Below are 20,773 nucleotides of genomic sequence, written 5' to 3'. Positions count from 1 at the left end.
GAACATTTATAAAATAAATCTACACTTATAAACTCCTCTCAAACTAATTCATAAAATAATTATAGAATCTCAGAAGGCTTCTTTTTGCTTTCTTTCAGTTATTACCCCATCTACTGATTTCTGTCACCACGGATTTCATTTTCCAGCTTTAGAAATGGACAAGTGAGACCTAATTAAACTAGAATGCCTCTGCACAGCAAAAGAAACTATCCACAGAGTAAGCAGACAGCCTACAGAATATAAAAATTTGCATCTGACAAAGTTCTAATATGCAGAATCTATAAGAAACTTAAATAAACAAAAGAAAGACAACCCCATTTAAAACATGGGAAAGAACATGAACATATACTTCTCTCTTTTTTTTTTTGAGACAGAGTCTCGCTCTGTCTCCAGGCTGGAGTGCGTGGTACCATCTTGGCTCACTGCAACCCCTGCCTCCTGGGTTCAAGTGAGTCTCCTGCCTCAGCCTCTTGAGTAGCTGGGATTACAGGCACACACAATCATATCCAGCTAATTGTTGTAGAGACGGGGTTTCACCATGTTGGCCAGGATGGTCTCCATCTCCTGACCTTGTGATCCGCCCACCTCAGCCTCCCAAAGTGCTGGATTACAGGTATGAGCCACCACGCCCGGCGGCACATACACTTCTCAAAAGATGACATACAAGCAGCCAACAAACATGAAAACATGTGCAGAATCAATAATTGTCAGAGAAATGGAAATCAAAACAACAATGACATACAATCTCACATTAGTCAGAATGATTATTATTAAAAAGTCAAAAAGCAACAGATGCTGGTAAGGCTGTGGAGAAAAGAAAATGCTTATGCATGATTGGTGGAAATATAAACTACTTCAACCACTGTGGAAAGCAGTCTGGAGATTTCTCAAAGAACTTAAAACAGAGCTACCATTTGACCCAGCAATCCTGTTAGTGCGTTTATACCTAAAGAAAAATAAAACATTCTAACAAAAAGACGCATGCTCTCTTATGTTCATTGCTACACTAATCACAATAGCAAAGACATAGAATCAATCTAGGTACCCACCAATGATGGACTGGAAAAAGAAAATGTGGTACATATACACCGTGGAATACTACCCAATCATAAAAAAGAACAAAATCATTTCCTTTGGATGCAGTTGGAGGTGAGTTAACGTTGGAACAATAACCAAATACCACATATTAATGTATATGTGGGAGCTAAACATTGAGCACACATGGACAAAAACATGAGAACAACAGACCCTGGAAGGGAGGGAGGGGACTGTGATTGGAAAAACTACCTATGGCATACCATGCTCACTACTTGCGTAATGGAACCCATACCCCAAATGTGAGCATCATGCAATATAGACAAGTAACAAACCCGCATGTCATACTCATTATACCTAAAATAAATGTTGAAATGAAAAAGAAGAAATTTATATAAATAGAATAGTAGACTCTTTAGATTCTAGCTTCTTTTACTCACTAATAGGTTATGAGATTCACCCACATTGTTCTCTGAAGCAATAGTTGGTTCATTTTTATTTCTATACATAGTCCACTGAATAAATTTATTATAATTTATTATCCATTCTACTGTTGATAGAAATTTGGATTAACAGTTTTTGACTATTAGAAATAAAGTTGCTATGAACAACTTTGCATGTGCTTTTTAGAGCACATGTATATGTATGAATTATTATTATTTTTTAGAGACAGGAACTTGCTCTGTCACCCAAACTGGAGTGCAGTGGTGCAATCATGGCTCACTGCAGCCTTGAACTCTTGGGTTCAAGAGATCCTCCTACCTCAGCCTTCTGAGTAACTGGGACTACAGGTGCCTCATTATGCCCAGCTAATTTTTCAAATTTTTGTAGAGATGAGGTCTCACTATGTGGCCCAGGCTAGTCTTGAACTCCTGAGCACAAGCAATACTCTTGTCTTGGCCCCTCAAAGTGCTGGGATTACAGGTGTGAGCCACTGTGCCCTGCATATGTATGTATTTATTTGGGGTATTTATGTGGCACTATGTAATTACTGTACTTATCTATTCTTTTGTCTATACTGTACATGCTTACCTACTGCAGTCTTATAGTTAGTCTTGATATGTAAGCCCTCCTGCTCTGCCCTCTTTTAGTGTTGCCTCGGCTACTCTAAGTACTTTCCTCTTTCATGTACATATTAAAATTAGTTTGTCAATTTTTACAAAAATCCTAGGATTTTGAGAGAGACTATGTGGATTCTACAGATCAAACCACAAAGGCTTGCTATTTAACAATATTAAGTCTTTAGATTCATGAACTTGGCATATCTTTCCATTTATTTGGTCTTTAATTTCTCACAATAATTTTTTGTAGTTTTCAGAGTAGAGGTCCTACATTACCTTTTAGTAGACTTGTTTCTAAGTCATTTATGTGTATTAGTTCTAGTATGCATGGTACCTTTAAACATTTCATTTTCTATTTGGTTTTTGCTATTCAATAGAAACGTTTGATTTCTGTACATTGACCTTTATCCAACACCTTTGTTAAGTTTACTGAGTAAACGGAATAGTTTATATATTATTTTGACATCAATACAAATAATGACATCTACAAGTAAAGATGGTTTACTTCTTCTTTGACATACCTAATAATTATTTATTTACTTATGTATTTTATTGCTATATTGCTCTGGCTAGTACTGTACTTCCAGTACAACATTAAATAAAAGCGGTGATAGTGTATTTCCTTGTCCTGTACCTGACCTCTGGGAAAAAGCACTTGATATTTTACTATTAGAGGTCTTTTACAAAAGCAATTTATTAGGATGTGTTCTTTCATTCCTAGTTTGCTGAGAATTGTTATGAATAGTTATTATGTTTTATTAAATGCATTTGTGAAACCTGTGGTGACAATTTAGAATGTTTCATTTTTACTATGTTAATGTGGTGAATCACATACATTTTGAAAAGTTTACACTACTGGGATAAACCTGCATGGTCATGATATAATATTTTATTTATATATATATACATGTACATACACACACACAAATATATATATACACACACACAGAGAGAAAGAATATTAGAATCTACTTTTGGATCATTATTGACCTGTATTTTCCTTTATGTTAATTTATTTGTCAGATTTTAGTCTATAAGTCCTTCTGACCTCATAAAATTGCAATTTTCTATTTTCTGGAAGAGTTTGTGTAGGATTGCTATTATTTCTACTGTAATTGTTTGATGAAATCCACCAATCGGGCCACCTGTTCTGGGGTTTTCTTTATGTAAAAGACTTAACTATAGATTTCATTTTTAAAACACATCTAGGACCACATAGATTTTCTATATCTTCTTATGTTAGTGTAAATTTGGAGATTTTCTCCCATGCAAAGGATCTCTGTATTTTACCTGTATTGTCAAGGTTTTAGCATAGTACTGTTCTTAATACATTATTAGGTTTTTTTTTTTTTTAACGTCTGTAAGATTTCTAGTAATGGCTCTTTGCATCCCTGAGGGTAGTAATCTGAACTTTCTCTTTCCCTAGATCACTTGCAAATAATTTTTTTTTTCCCCAAATTTTCTAAGACTCTGTTCTTGGCCTTACTTATTTTATCCATTACATTTCTGTTTGCTATATCACTGATTTTTCTTATTTTTATAATTTCTTTCATTCAAATATTTTTTGGGTTTCATATGCTGCTTTAATTTCCTGGTTTCTTCTTGAGTTGGAAGTTTAGATAATTGATTTTTAACTATTCCCTTTTTCTAATATATGCATTTAAAGCTATAAAGCAATATCAGATTCCTGATATTGTCCATCCTACAATGTTTTTATATATAAAGACATTACTATAATTAGATAAAAATAATTTTTAATTTCCATTATTTCTTTTTGAGCCAGGGATATTTTCCAATCTGATTATATTTTAGATTTGGAGTTCTAGTTTAATTCCACAGTTGTCAGAGAACTTGAAATATTACGAGATCAAGCAGAATGCAGTGGCTCATCACATCTGTAATCCTAACACTTTTGGAGACTGAGGTGGGAAGACTGCTTGAGCCCAGGGGTTCAAGACCAGCCTGAGCAACACAGTAAGACCCCATCTCTTAAATAAATAAATAAAAATTATAAGATCTCTATAGCCCAGGATATTAACTATTTTGAAAAATGTCCTATGTGTTCCTCAAAAATGCATATTATATAGTTGTTGGAAGTAATGTTCTACATATGACAATTATAACATATGTCACATGTTTTACATACAGACGTAATTATTTATTCATTTTCAAATCTTTGATAGCTATACTAATATTTTGTGTACTTTTTCTGTCAAAATATTAGATGGGGATTTATATCTTCAATTATAAGGATTTGTTTATTGCTCTGTTTATTTCTGTCAACTTCAGTTCTATATGCATATCTGAAGCTCTAAGTAGCCCCTAAATTTAGGAATATACGTCCCTCTATTGAACTGATCTTTTTGTCATTATGAAACGTCCTCCATTATGTCTACTAACATTTATTATCTTAATATCTATCTACATACCGATATATCTTGTCTCATTCTTTGTTTTCAAATTTTGTCTTTATATTTAAAGAATGTTTATAAGAATAAACAACATATGTTTTTATTTTTTAAATCAATCCAATAACTTCTATGCTTATTTGAGTAGACTATTTAATTTAGATTTAATGCAACTACTGATATAGTTGGGTTTATGTTTACCACAGTGGTATTTGTCCTTTTATTCCTCACATTTGCTCTTTGTTTCTGTCTTCTTCTTGCCACCGTCAAACTCTTTTATCAGCTTAACCTACTTTTATTTAACATTTAGTGTTTCCCTACATTAATTTTTTTAAATCATTATTTTGCTGGTTACCTTCGGGATCATAATCTGGATCCTTGATCTACTATGGCCTACTTTATATTAATTCTTCAACTTCCCTAACTTCTTAGGAATTTTACCACAGTTAACTCCATATAGACCCCCTCATCATTTGTGACAAAATAATTGATGGCATACATTTTTCTTACATATGTTATCAACTTCAAACTATGATTTTCATGTCCTTTATCATAAATATTACTTTTTATTTACATACCTATTTACCATTTCTAGAGGTCTGCACTCTTTCCTGCAGCTCTGTACTTCCTTATGGGATCTTTTCCTATGTCCTAATACACTTTATGATTTTCATAATGCCAGTCCTTTGGTGATAACTTTTTCAACTCTTTTGCTAGGAAAAATATTTTATTTTACCATATTTGATGGATATGTTTCCTGGGTACAGAAATCTTGACCGGTAGTTTTCTTTTGATGTTGTTATTGTTAAAAAAAATAATTTTAGCATTTAAAAAGTATCATTCCATTATATTGTGGCGTTCAGTTTTTGTTGTTGTCGAAAACTCAGACATCATTCATATTTTTGTTCCACTGTCTCCCCACCCTCCCCAGGTGCTTCTAACGATTTTTCTTTGTCTTTTATTTTAAGCAATTTGACTATAATATACCTGGATATGACTTTCCTTATATTTGCCCTGCTTACAGTTTGCTAAGCTTTTTATTTTTCATATTTAGTAATACTTGGCTATTCTACAATATTACTCGTCTCATTCTTTCACTCTTTTCCTTCTTGGTCCTCAAATACACCTATGTTCCATACGTCTCTTACATGCTGCTCTTTTTTTCATGTTTTCACTTCTTCTTGCTATGCTTCAGTTTGGACAATTACAATTGACCACTGAGTTCTCTAATCTTGCCTTCTGCAATGTTCCATCTGTATAACTCATCAATATTCTCTTCACTTCAGGTATTTTACTTTACATACTATTTTTCCTATTAATTACTGTACAGATTACAATTTTGCATTGAAATATTTTTTATCTTATCATCCTTTCTGTCCACCTTGTCCTTTATTTTCTCTTAACATTAACTGAAGTTATTTTGAAGTCCTCATCTGCCTCTATCGACGATTAATATTTCACTATTGGTCACTTTATGGATGACCCATAGTAAAACCTCTGGATTATTTCATCTTTTACTAATGAATGCAAAATTCTCTTTTGACAAGAAGTAAAATTATCAGATTACCTTGACTTTACTAAGCCTTGGCTTTAGGCGTCACTATGGTGAATCTGTTTCAGTTATCTCAATGTTCCTAAGGAATAGCCCTTATTCCTACAGCATGGGAATTATGGGAATTTACTCATAAAGGACGGACTTTTGGAGAGTTGAGTGAAAGCTCAGAGTGTTCACCAAGGTTTCTCTACTCTGGTTAAGTCTAAACTCCATGTGTGTATCCTTAGCTCTATGTTACCTCTGAAATCTCTGCTTAGCTCCAGCTACCAAGCAGGTCTTCTCTGCTATGTTTCTCATAGGATTATTCTAAATGTTGGCCAAGGACCAAAAAAAGAATTGTTACACAGAATTTTTGGATTATTTTTCAGCATCATTCTTCTCTCTGGGCACCTACCCTCCAAATCTGAGCTACCTTTGTAGCCTCGAATTCCGGTTTTTATTCCTTTACCAGATATACTAATGCCTCTGCTTGTGCTCAGTAATTCCAGGTGTGTGCAACTCAATTCATTTGCTTTTCTTCACTTAAGCATAGTACCTCTGCACTGTTGCCATAAAATGGCTACAAATAGGTGTTTTAAATATATTTTGCTCCCAACTTACATTGTTGCATATGATATTAAGAATGAAACTATTTACTTTATCAGTGATGGAATTGGTATTTTATCTACTGAGATTCTAACTTCAGCTGTTACTTAGCTCTATAATTCCTATTCTAATATATTCCCATTTGCTGCTTAAATTCTGAACATTTTCACTGATTTTGTTGCTAATATTAATTATAGTTATTTTAAAGTCTGTGTCTGGATATATGCATATATACCTGTATGTGTATGTGTGCATATGCCTATATGGGTATGCAAACATGTATTTCTATATAGCTGAATTACTTGAGGATATGTTTCTATTTTTTGTTTTATTTATCTTATCTTTTGGTTATTTGACCCTATTTTCTGGCATGCCTGTTAATTTTTTATTGAATGCCTGACATTGTGTAGGAAAAAATTGTACACTCTGGGACTCTGGTTGATGTGATCTCCTTTCACATCATATCTAAATATTTTTGGCAAAAAATAACTTTTATCTCATTAGTATCATTAATAGTTAAGATGAATTGAGGCTTTATCTGAGGAAGAAAAGCCTATTTATGATTTGCTCTAATAGGATTTCAATTGAAAACCTAGCATGTATACCAGGACCCCACCCAGAGTCTAATTTTTTGCCTGTCTTTTTTTTCCCCCTAAGACTATGCAATAGAGGAATTAACAAACAAAACAGAAGGAAAAAAGAAAAAAAAAAACAAAGATAATTTAAAAGGCTCACCTACATGTTTTTTCTTATATCTGGGATCTTGATCCCACAAGTCCTAGAAGCCTTTGTTACTCACTTATGTCTTTAACCATAGTTTTAAGAAATTCTGTCCAGCTTCTATCTCTTTTCTCAGCAGGAAGATTTTTTTATATGCCTCATAGCTGAAGACAGAAGTCACTTGTAATTACTTAATTACATGTTTGATGCATGATTTCACTGCAAGACTTTAAGCTCCCTAAGGTTAGGAATCATACTTGTGTTGCTCAACATCCTTTTTACAACAGCAATCATAACATCAGCTAGTGGAGTGAAATAGGGAAAATACTGCATACGAACCAAATGAATGATTAAACTCTTCCATGTAAAGGGGGATATAGAAAGCAGTATCAAAGCTTGAAACACAGTTTAGGGAAAATAGAAGGAGAAACCTAGTGAGAAATATTTAGTTTCTTCCTATTTTTTAAACGGACAAAGTGGCACCAATATTATTTATTGGCACATAGGGTGAGGATTAAGGAAATTTCACTGACTTGAAAACTGTCGATAATCTGGAAGAAAGTATTTCCAATAAAGAAGTGGAAGAAAAGAATCCAAATGACAGTAGATTGAGGAGTGATTCATCCATGAGAAAATGACACATAGTTTCGAGAAGACTGATTGTGGAGATGGGGAAAAAATAGAGTTAGGTTTGTAAGTACACATAACATTTAAAGTTGGCTGTTTAAATAGATGTGGAGAAATGAGATGCAGATCATGTATGCTTCTAGAGGAAGAAGAAAGGTAACAATGACAACAAAAAACAAAGGTCAGAGTTTCACAGAACAAATAAAATAAAGTGAATGATCAGAGTACCGTGTACTAGAGAGAGGTCATAAAGAGGTATCATCAAGATTTATGTGGCTTAGGGACATAAAATATATGTATGCAATGGAAACGCACATGATTGAAGTCCAGAATTACAGAATGCTGGTCATAAATACATACACAATACTAAGATACTGTGAACTAACCCTTTACAGTGATTCCTGCATTGAAACCTTACAACCTGCCATTTAACAGATGAAGAAACTGAGATTCACACTGAGGGAATGACTTGTGCAAAGTTGCCCACCAGCATGTTGGGGAGCCAGATTTGAAACTTCGGGAGTCTGACTCCAGAACCTGCACTATTTACTACAGCCATTGCCACTTTCTGAACTAGATTGCCAACATCAATACCTCCATTGCCCTTGAAATAGAATTCAATCAGTATGATGCTGTTAATCCATCCATAGCATTGATCACTGTTGTTTATAAAGCACTTTCAAGATTAAAAGTGCTTTTTATTGTACTGTGTATGTTTATTATGACTGTCATCTTAAACCTATTGCAATAAGCCCTAATGATATGTATAGGTAAAAGTGTCAAAATATTCATTAACCTCAAAATTTAATAAGCCTAAGGAGATCATGTATCTAAGAGATGTGCAACCACCTAGTTTTCAGCAACACAATGTGGTAGCTATGGTGGGGCAGAAAACAACTTCGGAAAGAACATTCTAGCTCTAACAACTGGTGTACCAGTAACTTTGCCAATAACTGAGGACCATTAACAAGAAATTTCTTTTTGTTTCTGGTACTATACAGTTTAAAATATACTTTCTTATACATCTAAGGCCAATAGAGACTAAATAAATTGAGTTATCACTCTAACCCATCAATACTTTCAAAAATGTAGACTTAAAAATGTGAACTATATTCAAATGCATAATGAATTTCACCATTAAATAATTCTTATAGCTAAGTGATCCATCTTTTGGATTTCCCTCTTTTCTATCACTCATTTAGTTAATAAATATTTATTGAGTATCTGGTAAATGTCTTATGCTGTGCAAGATGCAAATGTTATAAGCATGAAAAAGATAGTCATAATTTCAGTCTACATGAAACATAGATAAGCAAACAACCAGCTGTTTTTATTCAATAGGTTTTTTGGGAACAGGCATTATTTGGTTATATGAATACGTTCTTTAGTGTTGATTTCTGAGATTTTGGTACACCTATCACCTGAGCAGTGTACACTGTACCCAATGGGTAGTTTCTTTATCCCTCATCCGATCCCACACTTTCCCCCATGTCCCCAAAGTCCATTGTATCATCGTTATGCCTTTGTGTCCTCATAGCTTAGCTCCCTGAACAACCAGTTTTAGTAGAGTGTGGTAAGAGCTAAAATAGAGTAACTATTGGTTTCTATAGTAGTACATAAGAGAGGTCCTCAACCCAGATTTGGCATGGGAGGAGGCTGGTGTTGCTGGAAGTTTATTTAGGGGAACAGCTAAGCTAACCCTTTCACGATGAGTAGCAATTAGCCAGGTGAAAGGAAAGCGACGTACTTGCAAATAGATGAGAGCATACCAGGCAAAGGTATCAATATGTTCAAAAAGATGGGCATCCGAGAGTGTGCTACATTCAAGTACTAGGACTAAAAAATGGTCTAGAGCTGGAGAATAAACCAGTCCATGGCTGGAGAGATGAGGAGGTATATGGGTAGAAAGCAGGTAAGCAGAAAAGAGTTTGTGCAGGGCATCTCTCACTGGGAAACCATTAAAAGGTTTTACACAAGAGAATGTCAATAAAAATCATTAGTTTGAATAACAGCCTGGAGAAGACTGAAACTGTTGGCAGAGAAGCCCACAACCTAGGTCTGGACTAGGCAGTAGCTGTAGGACCAGCAGGTAATTCCAAGAGATGCATCCGAGGAAGAATGGCCAGAGGAGGAATCATTGATAGAATGGGAGAAAGGGAATGAATAGTTCAAGTGTCAATTCAAGGAGAGTTCCAAGGCTTCTGCCTAAGACAATCAGTGATATTCACTGTGGATGGTACACACAGAAGGAAGAACAGGTTTCAGGAGAGGAAAAAAAAAATGAAGGGAAGAAGCTGAGAAAAATGCATCTACATTGATTTTTAATTATCTGCTGGAGGGATGATCATTCAATCATTCCCACAGGTTTCCCTTAAGTCCTTATTCTTCCTTTATGATATTCCCCAAGGATACCCTTTGCTTGTGAAAATGATATGGCCACCATTGCCAGAGATGATGTTAGATGGCTTGAGAGTTTCTTCCTCTCTCCTTCCTTCTCATGCCTTTCTTTTGAAGTTGCACTAAAGTCGAAGAATTTCCAAATGGAAACGGCTCATCAGTCAAGAGAATGTAAGGAACTGAGCCTCCCTTTTCAAAGCTCCAAACAAATGTCCTATGGCTATGTTTGTGAGCCTCCTTCAATATATAGACCTTAAATGTGGTTTGCGTATTATTACTTAACATTTCCCCCACTTAAATGAAACTATTAGTGTTACACTTGGTAGTTAGACTAAGGGCAGGGCAAGAGAAGCACAACCCCCTTCAACGCCCCACCAGAAATGTCAGGCAACCATCAGGTGATAGTTATTACACTGTCTCTCTAAAGCAATAAGAATTTGTCTCAGCCAGTGCCAGGGAAAGGCAGTCTCCCTATAGATAGAAACACCTGAGACTGGTGATCAGCAGCTTCCCAATGAGAGATCAGGAGTTGGGTGAGTGAGCTCAAGCATGCGCACTAAGAGGAAAACGGTGGAGTTTAACCAGTATATGACCTTCTGGGAACACTTAACTGGTAAGGAAACATGCCTCAAGTGAGCATGCCTATAACTTCAGTAAACACACTGCACAATCAACTCCTCCCAATTGCTAGTAGGCTACTGCACATGTGGACAGCCCACCCCAAGAGAAGAATCAGGGGAGAAGGGACGCAAGACCTTGGAAGCATGTCAACATATAAAACCCCAAGTCAAAGGTCAAATCATCTCTCAAGTCACCCACTTGGCCCTCTTCCAAGTATACTTTATTTCCTTTCAATCCTGCTCTAAAACTTTTTAATAAACTTTCACTCCTGCTCTAAAATTTGCCTTGGTCTCTTAATCTGTCTATGTCCTATCAATCAAATTCTTTCTTCTGAGAAGGCAAAAATTGAGATGGCTGCAGATCCATATGAATTTGCCGCCAATAACATTAGTGCATAATCTTCTGAAACATTTATTTAGAGCACTAGAACCAAGTTTTGAAAGAGATGGCATTTTGACAATGATATTCCCAGATTCCTCTCTATCTGCATAGAAAGAAACTTAATCTATATTCTTCAAGAGTGCTGTAACTGGTATAAAATAACTGTAACTACACATTTTTTAATGTTTTAACTATTTTTTTCTAGAAAGCATACAGAAAATAACTCATCTTACTAAATCAAAAACCAATCATCTTCAAAGCTGCTAGTTTCACTACCATTGCTGACCAATTGTGATCCTTTTTCTGCTCAAAGTTCCTTTTCCTACCCATTTAAGCTGAATGAAAGGGAAATTAAAAGTAATCTGTGTTATATTGATACAAAATGTCAAGCAGCACCATTTTTTTAAGCAATGAAGTCTTTGAAAAGATTCCAAAATACCAACATATTGGCAGAAAAGACGCTGGACAATTTGAGCAGGTATTATTTGAGACTATATAGAAATGAAATTGCCTTTGCAAAAGTTATAACTGAGAAAGTTATGACAGTGAAAGAGACCTAGCCTAACTAACTCTATCTTACTTATAACCTCGAATATGTCGTTGCTCATTGCTGGGCAAAGGCTGACCTAACTTTGGGGAAAAAAATTAGTTTATAATTCAGTTTTGAAACAAACATGGTAACAGCCTTTTCCCTAAATAGGCCCCTTCTTGCCTGGGGACTTCTCTACCTTCGTATGACTAAAAATTTGCTACAAGATTAGGAATGATGGTTTAGAAGCCATGCAGCCTCCAGCTGCAAGATTCTGAAACTCCCCAAATTGCTCCTGGGGATAACATCACTATTGGAAAATTTAAGATCTGTGCTTGAGATATTTTTGCAGACCCTTAACTCCAGGGATCAGCTATCACCACCAGGATTGATAAACTGGCTCATCTGATCTTGTGGTCCACACCCAGGAACTGACTCACCACAAGAGGAGAGCTTTGTTTTGTTTTTTGTTTTTTGTTTTTTTTTTGAGACGGACTCTCACTCTGTCACCCAGGCTGGAGTGCAGTGGCCGGATCTCAGCTCACTGCAAGCTCCACTTCCCAGGTTTACACCATTCTCCTGCCTCAGCCTCCCGAGTAGCTGGGACTACAGGTGCCCACTACCACGCCCGGCTAGTTTTTTGTATTTTTTGGTAGAGACGAGGTTTCACCATGTTAGCCAGGATGGTGTCGATCTCCTGACCTCATGATCCGCCCGTCTCGGCCTCCCAAAGTGCTGGGATTACAGGCTTGAGCCACCGCGCCCAGCCCGAGGATAGCTTTGACTCCCTAGGATTTCATGTCCGACCCAAACAATCAGCACTCCCACTTCCCTGCCCCCCACCAGCCAAATTACTCTTAAAAACTCTGATTCCCAAACTCTCCAAGAGACTGATTTGACTAATAATAAAACTCAAGTCTCCCGTACAGTACAGCAGGCTCTATGTGAATTAAATTCTTTCTCTATTGCAATTCCCCTGTCTTGATAAATTGACTCTGTCTAGGCAGCAGGCAAGGAGAACCCATTGAGTGGTTGTGGAAAACCCAGAGACCTCATGGAAAACATATGTTAATGCATGTGGCATGAGTATATAGGAATACATGTGTCATTTTTATATCTGGTGACAATGCATTTTGAAAAATTTTAACAGTGATGGACAAAAACAGATGCTTTAAGTTAACTAAAATACTGCTAACAGCTAACAAAAACAGTTTGTTTTCAGTGTTGGCTCAGCTTACCAGCTACCTCATATTAATATTTCAAACAAAGGGAAACTTATAGGAATGTACTTCAAAATAAGTCACTTTTAAAAGGCAGGGGTTAAAACGCATGCATCCTTAAATTGGCCTGATGATGAATTTGGTGAATGGGGAAATAATGGTTCTCTCCCATCTGTCAATGCCATCAATGTCATCTGAAGGCATTTCCTAGGAACTTACTTATACCTCTTTACTAAATATAATAAAAAATATAGAGTCTTGATGTTTCCTTCTCCATATCTCTAGTTATCATGGATCAGTGTGACTTCTGTTATTCTAAGAAGATATGCATTTTGGTCCTTGTCCTCAGTCCAAACTGATTAACTCAACTAGACATTCTCATCTCTTCTGATTGTTTCATAATCAGAAAACACAGCAGAGTTTTGTCACTGCCTGAGAATTTTCTCCTTTACTTTGCTCCTACATACCATGTTCTTACTCTTTCCTTTACTTTTTTAGTATAATTACTGCCTGTTCATTAAACTTCTAGGACACATAGTAGATTATTATATTTGTTTTTCAATAACTAGGACCGAAAACTAACATCAAAGTTAGGTAAAATTTGTGATTTAAATCGGTCTTGAAAAGAACTGGGGCTTTGTTTAGTTGTTTTGCTTTTTCTTTTTTTCAAGAGCTTTCTGGCAAAATACTTGCTCTCACTCCAAGGAAAACAAATACTGGGACACCAAGGGTGTTGAAGGTCAGAATTAATATGCTTTTACTAATTAATCTATCTGAAGAAGTTTGCCCTACTTGCACCTTCACTATAACTGCTTATAATCAGCTTTCTTTTAATGAAGTGCTTAAATGTCCCAATTCACTAAAAATAATAAAAACTAATAACAATAAGGCACAAATATTATAGAGCAAAAGAAATAAAAAATATGCTTTTAAAACATATTGATTTTTTGGTGGCTGCATTTCTTTTTTCATCCCTTGGTAATTAATTGCATTTTGTATTCTAAAGCATTTTAGTTCAGCCATTTTTGGGAAAGTGAATACTATGATACAAAAATGTATGACAATCATTTAGTGTCCTTGAACATCATTATTATGAAGAAACTGTACAGAGTTCTCATCTGCAAGATATTCAACATCAGTAATCACATTTCTCGTGAAGACAAATAAAAGGGAATTATATCCAGGTGCATGTGTGTGCTCATCTCCCCAGTGGTTTGCTACAAAGATCTCCCCAAAGGCAGTTCCTGATTTCTGGGCAGGGTCACCAGTAAAGGCAGTTTAAAAGGCTGGTGTGATTGGCATCTGGATACTACAATAGTCAAATCTTCCCCCAAATGATCATGGACCTGTTTTCACTAACAGGAAAAAATAAGTGACAAGGAGAAAGAGGGTCACCTTTGGAATGCCAATCTGAGCAGTGTTTTAGTTGCTGTTTTTACCAGGTTCCATTTGGATTACTAGCATTACAAGGAAAGAACTGAATTCTTTGTGTAAATCAAGTAGATTTACTCTGCACCCCTGAAAAAAAAAATGAGCATGATTTTTTCCTCTCCAAAGACACAGTGATATCCCCTTCTAGTTGCATACGCGAGGGGAGACTCTATTTGCTATTCCTGTGTTGGAAGAAGAATGTATTGTTAACCCCATGTAACCAGGTCCCTATTTCACCATGATTGTTTATATCATTGCCCAATTATAAGATCATGAAGCTATTTTAATTTTCTACCTTCTTTATAACATCTGATATGACCCCATAATTGAATATCTATTTTATGTTGAATTCTGCCCATATCACTAAGTTTCTTAAATTAGAGAAAAATAGTAAATTTATATCAATCTTAAATTTTATTAATAAACATAATATTATAGAAAACAATTTATTTTAAACTCTAGGTGCTTTTTAACTCACAGATGCCACAGTTACAGCCTGTATTTTGGATTGCGGTGCCTCCTAAATATTCTATATTCATAGAATTGGAATTTTAGAGGTTAGAAGCATTGATCACCCAACAAAATCCTCAATTTAATAGATTAGCAACATTAAACACTCAGAAAAGTAGTTTGCCCAAGTCCTCACCACTAGGTCAATTAATTTAACTATTTTCAATAGCAAAATTAAGTATCACATTTTAATATGGAATATTGCATATTACTCATGCCCCAGATATAACATTTGAGCAAACATATTTTGCATGTGTAACAGCAAATAAATTAATAGAATGTTGATTTTATAACTGCAGAATACTCTTGCTCAGGAAATCTCCTGTCTCATAGTAGGCAATTAATAAATATTTGTTAAATGAATAATAACTAATAGCTAATGTTTAATGAGTACTAAATAATCTTTGTGGTAGACACCGTGCAAAGTTCATTAGGTGGCCTATCTACTTTAAATCCTCACCTACCTGCTAGATACCAATATTGTAAGTAGAATTATTTTAATTTTAAAGAAAAGGAAACAGAAGCACAAAAAAGATTAAATGGGTTGTCTAATTACATTTAGCTAATAAATAATGGGGCCTGGATTTGAAACTAATTTATCAGTTAATCTTCTTCGAAGTCCTCATAATCATATACAGAGTGTTAATTATTTTAAATTTAAACTATGATGTAAATGACTGATAATACATTCTTCCTGGAGATTACATTTTTAAAAGAATACTTGTATCAGAAAAGAAAAAGAAGCAAAAACAGGTCTCTAAAAAACTTTTGCTGGTTCTATATTCTGCCCAAAGGTAGAAATTGACAGAGTTTATTTACAGTATTAAGTTTGATAATTTACAATATTAACATTTTAGGGCATATATTCATATGCTTGAATTATTCTCTTTCTATTGTGTAAGATAAAAATATTTAAAGCAAATATGAAAGAGGCCTAAGTTGTATAAGATATCTCTTTCTTGTACTACAATAATGAGATATTTCTTACTGAGACTTTCAACATAATGCTCATGGCCATGAAATGTGTTATGAATGCATTTATAATTCCTGTCATCGATGGGTACAATCTAACTTATCTTTTCATATATAAAATATGTATAATTATGTACATCAACCTTATATTTGTCTTTGAGTACTAATTGATATTTCTATTCAGAAGTCATTTTAGTTGAAGTTTGAGATTTTGAATTGAATAATTCAAAATAAAGGACATCTTAGTTTATCTTAAAGTTATTAACTTTTAAAAATGTAATTCATCATATTAGAGGGTTCAAGGATTTGCTCATTAAATTTGTCTCAGAATATAAAAACTGCATGAAATATAAAGGAATATAAGTTGAAAGCACTGTTTAACGCATAGCACTTCAGCCCATTTCACATAATGTTATTTATATCTTAAACACCTAGCTCCTAGTAGCACTCTGGGTTTAATCACTATATAAAAAAAAATCCTTACATGTCTTTGGGGATACAAATAAATGAATAAATAATGCCAACACTACTTGCTGTTTGGAGGCTGAAACTAACTGAAAGACAAATCCAAAAAGTTTAGCAGTATTAGAGAAGGAATGTTTGGGTGATAATTATTTCACCTCCTATCCCTCCTTCTTACTTTTATATACTTCCTATTCTAACACTTGCAAAGAACAGGCTACAAAAGTTCCTTTCCACCCTGTAGCAGAGACCTTGCCTGTAAATTTGGAAGGCTCCAGGTCACATTTCAACCCTGAAATTCAATAGCTGTGGCACAATGGGCAAGTCACTCACTTGAGCCTCTTTTCCTCCTGCACTACAAGGGTAAAAAGAGCTACTTTATAGGGTTGCAGAGGGATTGGATAGGAGAATTTATCAGTAAGAATAATGTAAGATGCTAATTGTATGCTTACCTCTCTATTTAGGAAAGTGCAAGTTTACAGAAAGTTATTGAGTTGGTTTTGAAAACTTGTCCTAGCTCATTAATTGGGGACATTTAGTTAGGCTTTGGTACAACTCAATAAAATTATTCAGTCAAACCTGGCAAGTCAGCCAAAGGATCAAACCAATAATTTAGTATATACCTGGTTATATTAAAAGTTAAAGGGAGTCTTAAAAGTAAAGCCAAGCTACCATTAAAAAGGGCATCAGCAATGCCCCAGAATGTGCCTGAACACAGAAGAACTTCTCACTCTCCAGGAATCACCAAAGCTCCAGGGAGCAGTTCAAGCCAAAATTGTGATCTCCCTGCCTTGTCCTTCAAATGATGTGTACTCCAAGCACATTTTCTGTGCAGCTGGAGGCTTTGTTACAGACAGAAGGATCCTGCTTAGTGAGGCCAGTGTTTACAGCCTAACTTTTTTAAAGAGGAATTTGGAAAACTTCCCAGACACTGCATCTGCCCCTAGCCCTTGCACCTCAGAGTATATAAGGCCGGCAAGGGAGATAGCGAGGATGACTAAATTTATTAACGGTGGACGGGCCACTCTATCTTTCACTGCAACAACAGTAGGTGATCCCATCAAAAATCTGTCTGCTGGCTAGCCTGCAAATCCAAGCTGACATCCTTGCAGCAGCTATGCCCAGTTGAATGGAAATGGATGCTATTTCTTGGAAGAAACACATCACAAGCCAAATATTGGACCAGGGCAGTAGTTTCTATTTTCATTTGGGAAAAGACTTTTACTATTATTCATGTGTTCCTTTTCCTTAACTATTTTTTCTTTTCTTTTTTGCCATTTTACGAATATAAAGCAGAAGTCAAGCATTTTAGCTCAATGATTTAATTTCTAATACTCTGCGATGATTTTGACGTACTGGGAGAGTAGTTAAGCATGCATTAATCTCAATATATCTCAGCTAGAATATAATCATGATTCATTACAAAGGTGCATCCGCAGCCAGCCTCAACGAAAAGCAAACTATTTACTATTTTAGGTAAAAATAAAACAATATAAATTTTTATAGCTCTAATTCCATTTCATTGTCTTCACATATGCAATATTTTAAAGACTATTTGCTCCAAAATGACTTTCTCATGGATAATTAAATGAACATCTTTATGAGTTTACAGAATAATATATATCTTATACCTCGTAAATTTTTTTAAAAATTGGATAAGTGAAGTACGTATTATAAATAGTTGAATTTGTTACGGCTATACTGAAATCATGCTATTAGAAGCTGTAATTCACAGAGGTCATGGGACTTCCAAAATATTGTGGTACTAGTAAGGCCACGAGCAGGGTAAGGCCAGTGAGGCAGGATTGTGCCGGTACAGGGTCCAATCTGTCTTTATTTAAGCTTTTGATAATATTTTTGTAGTGTTTTCACATTGATTTTCATTTTTAAAAATATTGCATTAAAATATTTACATCAATGTTGAGTTTTCTAGTGCCTTTAAATTTTGTGACTGAGGCAAGAGCCTCACTTGCTTTACCGTAGTCCCGGCCTAGAGGAGTTACGTTTCCTCTGGGATTAGTTTTTCCTACAATGTTCTTCATAGAACATGAGATATTAAGTTGCCACAGTGAAAAAAGGAAGAAAGAAAGAGCGAGAGAAAGAAAAAGAAAATGTTACATCAAATATCTGTTAGGCATGATTAGCTAAGCAAAGTTAAATAGCATTCTTACAATGCTTTTTGGAGTTTTAGTAACCTTGTGCACACCGAGAATCTCCAATAGCATGAAGGCATTTTGCAAACTCATTTGCTCAGAGAACACAGTGAATAATATTTTAAGAAACATATCCTGGCAAATACTTCGCAAAAATACAAATACAAAGCATATACTTTGATCCAATAAGGCTGCTTCTTCACCTGCATCTTTTTTTTTTTTTTTCCTTTCCTTCACTTACTTTTTTTTCCCCAGAATTCTGTAAAGATGGACATGCTGACACCATCATGCAAAAGTTATCGAAGGGCTGAATTAGTATTTCTCTAAGTATGTATAATAAAAATTCATTGTAAAGGTATATCAAAATAATAGAAAACATTTTGGAGCTTCATGTCTCCTAAATAAAGCAATGTCAAACACACTTACCAGTAAAGTCTGTATTGACTGGGTGAGTGGAGCTGGGAAATTTACAATACCCATTTCCTGGGAAACGGATTCCTTTCATCATCGTGGTCATCAGAGCTGGTAGAGATGACTCTCTCCTTTCCAGCTGATATATAGGAGAGGGTCCATTCAGTTCTTCAGGTGGAAACCACCTAAGATGGATTGTTGTGCTGTTGATTCCTTTAACTAGAGGAGGCCTCAGTTGTGCTGGTGCTAAATATTAGAAAACACTTGTTACATTCAAGAATTTGGTTTCTGTCTCTAGACACACATATTCACATATATGCATATATGTACTTGTATATATCACACTTAAAATCAAATCAGTTGTGGTTTCAAGTATCTGTATGGTTCTAGGAACTGAAAAGATAGAGTTTATCTTAAAAGCAGTGAAACAAAATTTAAATAGCCAACATACTTCACACAAAACTTCAAATTAAATTTTTTCTTGAAAATAACTTCTCTATTCTTTTTAGCTAAATAATAGATCTTATATATTATAGTAGCTGCTGTAATCTGGGTGGTGCCCCAACCACAGTCCCTTTACCAAGGAGGTACCCCAATGGCCCAGTTTCTGTGCCTGTTGGTCTCTGATGGCTCACGGCTGCCCGCTTCTGTGTAGAAATTCCCTTGGCTGCGTAAAAGCTGCCTCACCCTGGAGCCAAAGGATCCTGCAGTGAAACCTACAGCCAATGACTAGCACTAAACCTATAGAGCAGAGGCCCTCGCCTTAAAGTGGCTTCAACTCAGTGCTGTAATTTACAGGGGCCAAGCATAATCCATGCCAACCAATGGGTAATGCAGGAATATTAACACAGGTTTACCAAAACTTTGTGCTTGTGTAAAAATAAGTCAGAAAGTCATTTTTAAAAAGACTTGTATTATTTTTATTTTTGATTGCTCCTGTGGAACATGGCTACACCATAGGCAATGTGCCAGGGGTAACCTTTTTGTTTGTTTGTTTGTTTTAGAGATGGAGTCTCACATTGTTGCCCAGGCTGGAGTGCAGTGGCTATGCACAGGCACAATGATAGCTCACTACAGCCTGGAACTCCTGGGCTCAAGCAATCTTCCTGTCTCAGCCTCCCAAGTAGTTGGGACTACAGACAGGTGCCACTATACCCAATAGACTCTATTGTTTAAGAGCAGTTTTATGTTCATAAAAAATTGAGAAGAAGATACAGAGTTCTACCCTATCTCCCCACTCATGCATAGTCTTTTCCAGTATCAACATCCGGCACCCAAATGGTTCATTTGCTACAGTAGATAAATCTGCATTGACACATCATTATCATTCGAAGTCCATAGTTTCCACTGGGGCTTACACATGGTGTTTACATTCTCTGGCTTTGGACAAATGTATGATGACATGAATCCATCATTATTCTATTATACAGAAAATTTTCACTACCCAAAACATTCTCTGTGTCCTGCCTATTCATCTCTCCTTCCCCCTACCCTGGGTAACTACTCATCTCCATAGTTTTGCCTTTTTCAGAAAGTCATATAGTTGGAATCATACAGCATGTAGCCTTTGTAGACTGACTTTTTTTCACTGAATAATATGCATTTACGTTTCCTTCATGTCTTTTCATCATTTGATAGCTCATTTAATGCTAAATAATTTTCCCTCGTCTGGATGTAGTATAGTTTATTTATTCA

The 20,773-nt window shown here is 35.4% G+C and overlaps 1 protein-coding gene across 2 annotated transcripts in view; it reads right to left on the bottom strand.

Annotated features, from left to right (window-relative positions):
• The window catches only part of USH2A (Usher syndrome 2A (autosomal recessive, mild)), an 813,932-nt gene that overhangs the window by 529,739 nt on the left and 263,420 nt on the right, over positions 1–20,773 (bottom strand). The window contains exon 20 of one of the 2 annotated variants that reach the window (XM_011987398.1): positions 19,094–19,324. In XM_011987398.1, the coding sequence (XP_011842788.1) occupies positions 19,094–19,324 (231 nt within the window). Of the gene's footprint in view, positions 1–17,781; positions 19,325–20,773 lie in introns of those variants that run through there. The other variant, XM_011987399.1, reaches the window with a different exon arrangement.

This window comes from Mandrillus leucophaeus, unplaced genomic scaffold (genome assembly GCF_000951045.1).
Source record: "Mandrillus leucophaeus isolate KB7577 unplaced genomic scaffold, Mleu.le_1.0 Scaffold309, whole genome shotgun sequence".
Lineage (NCBI taxonomy): Eukaryota > Metazoa > Chordata > Mammalia > Primates > Cercopithecidae > Mandrillus > Mandrillus leucophaeus.
Note: the sequence above shows the minus strand (reverse complement) of the source record. Positions and strands in the feature narration are given on the sequence as shown.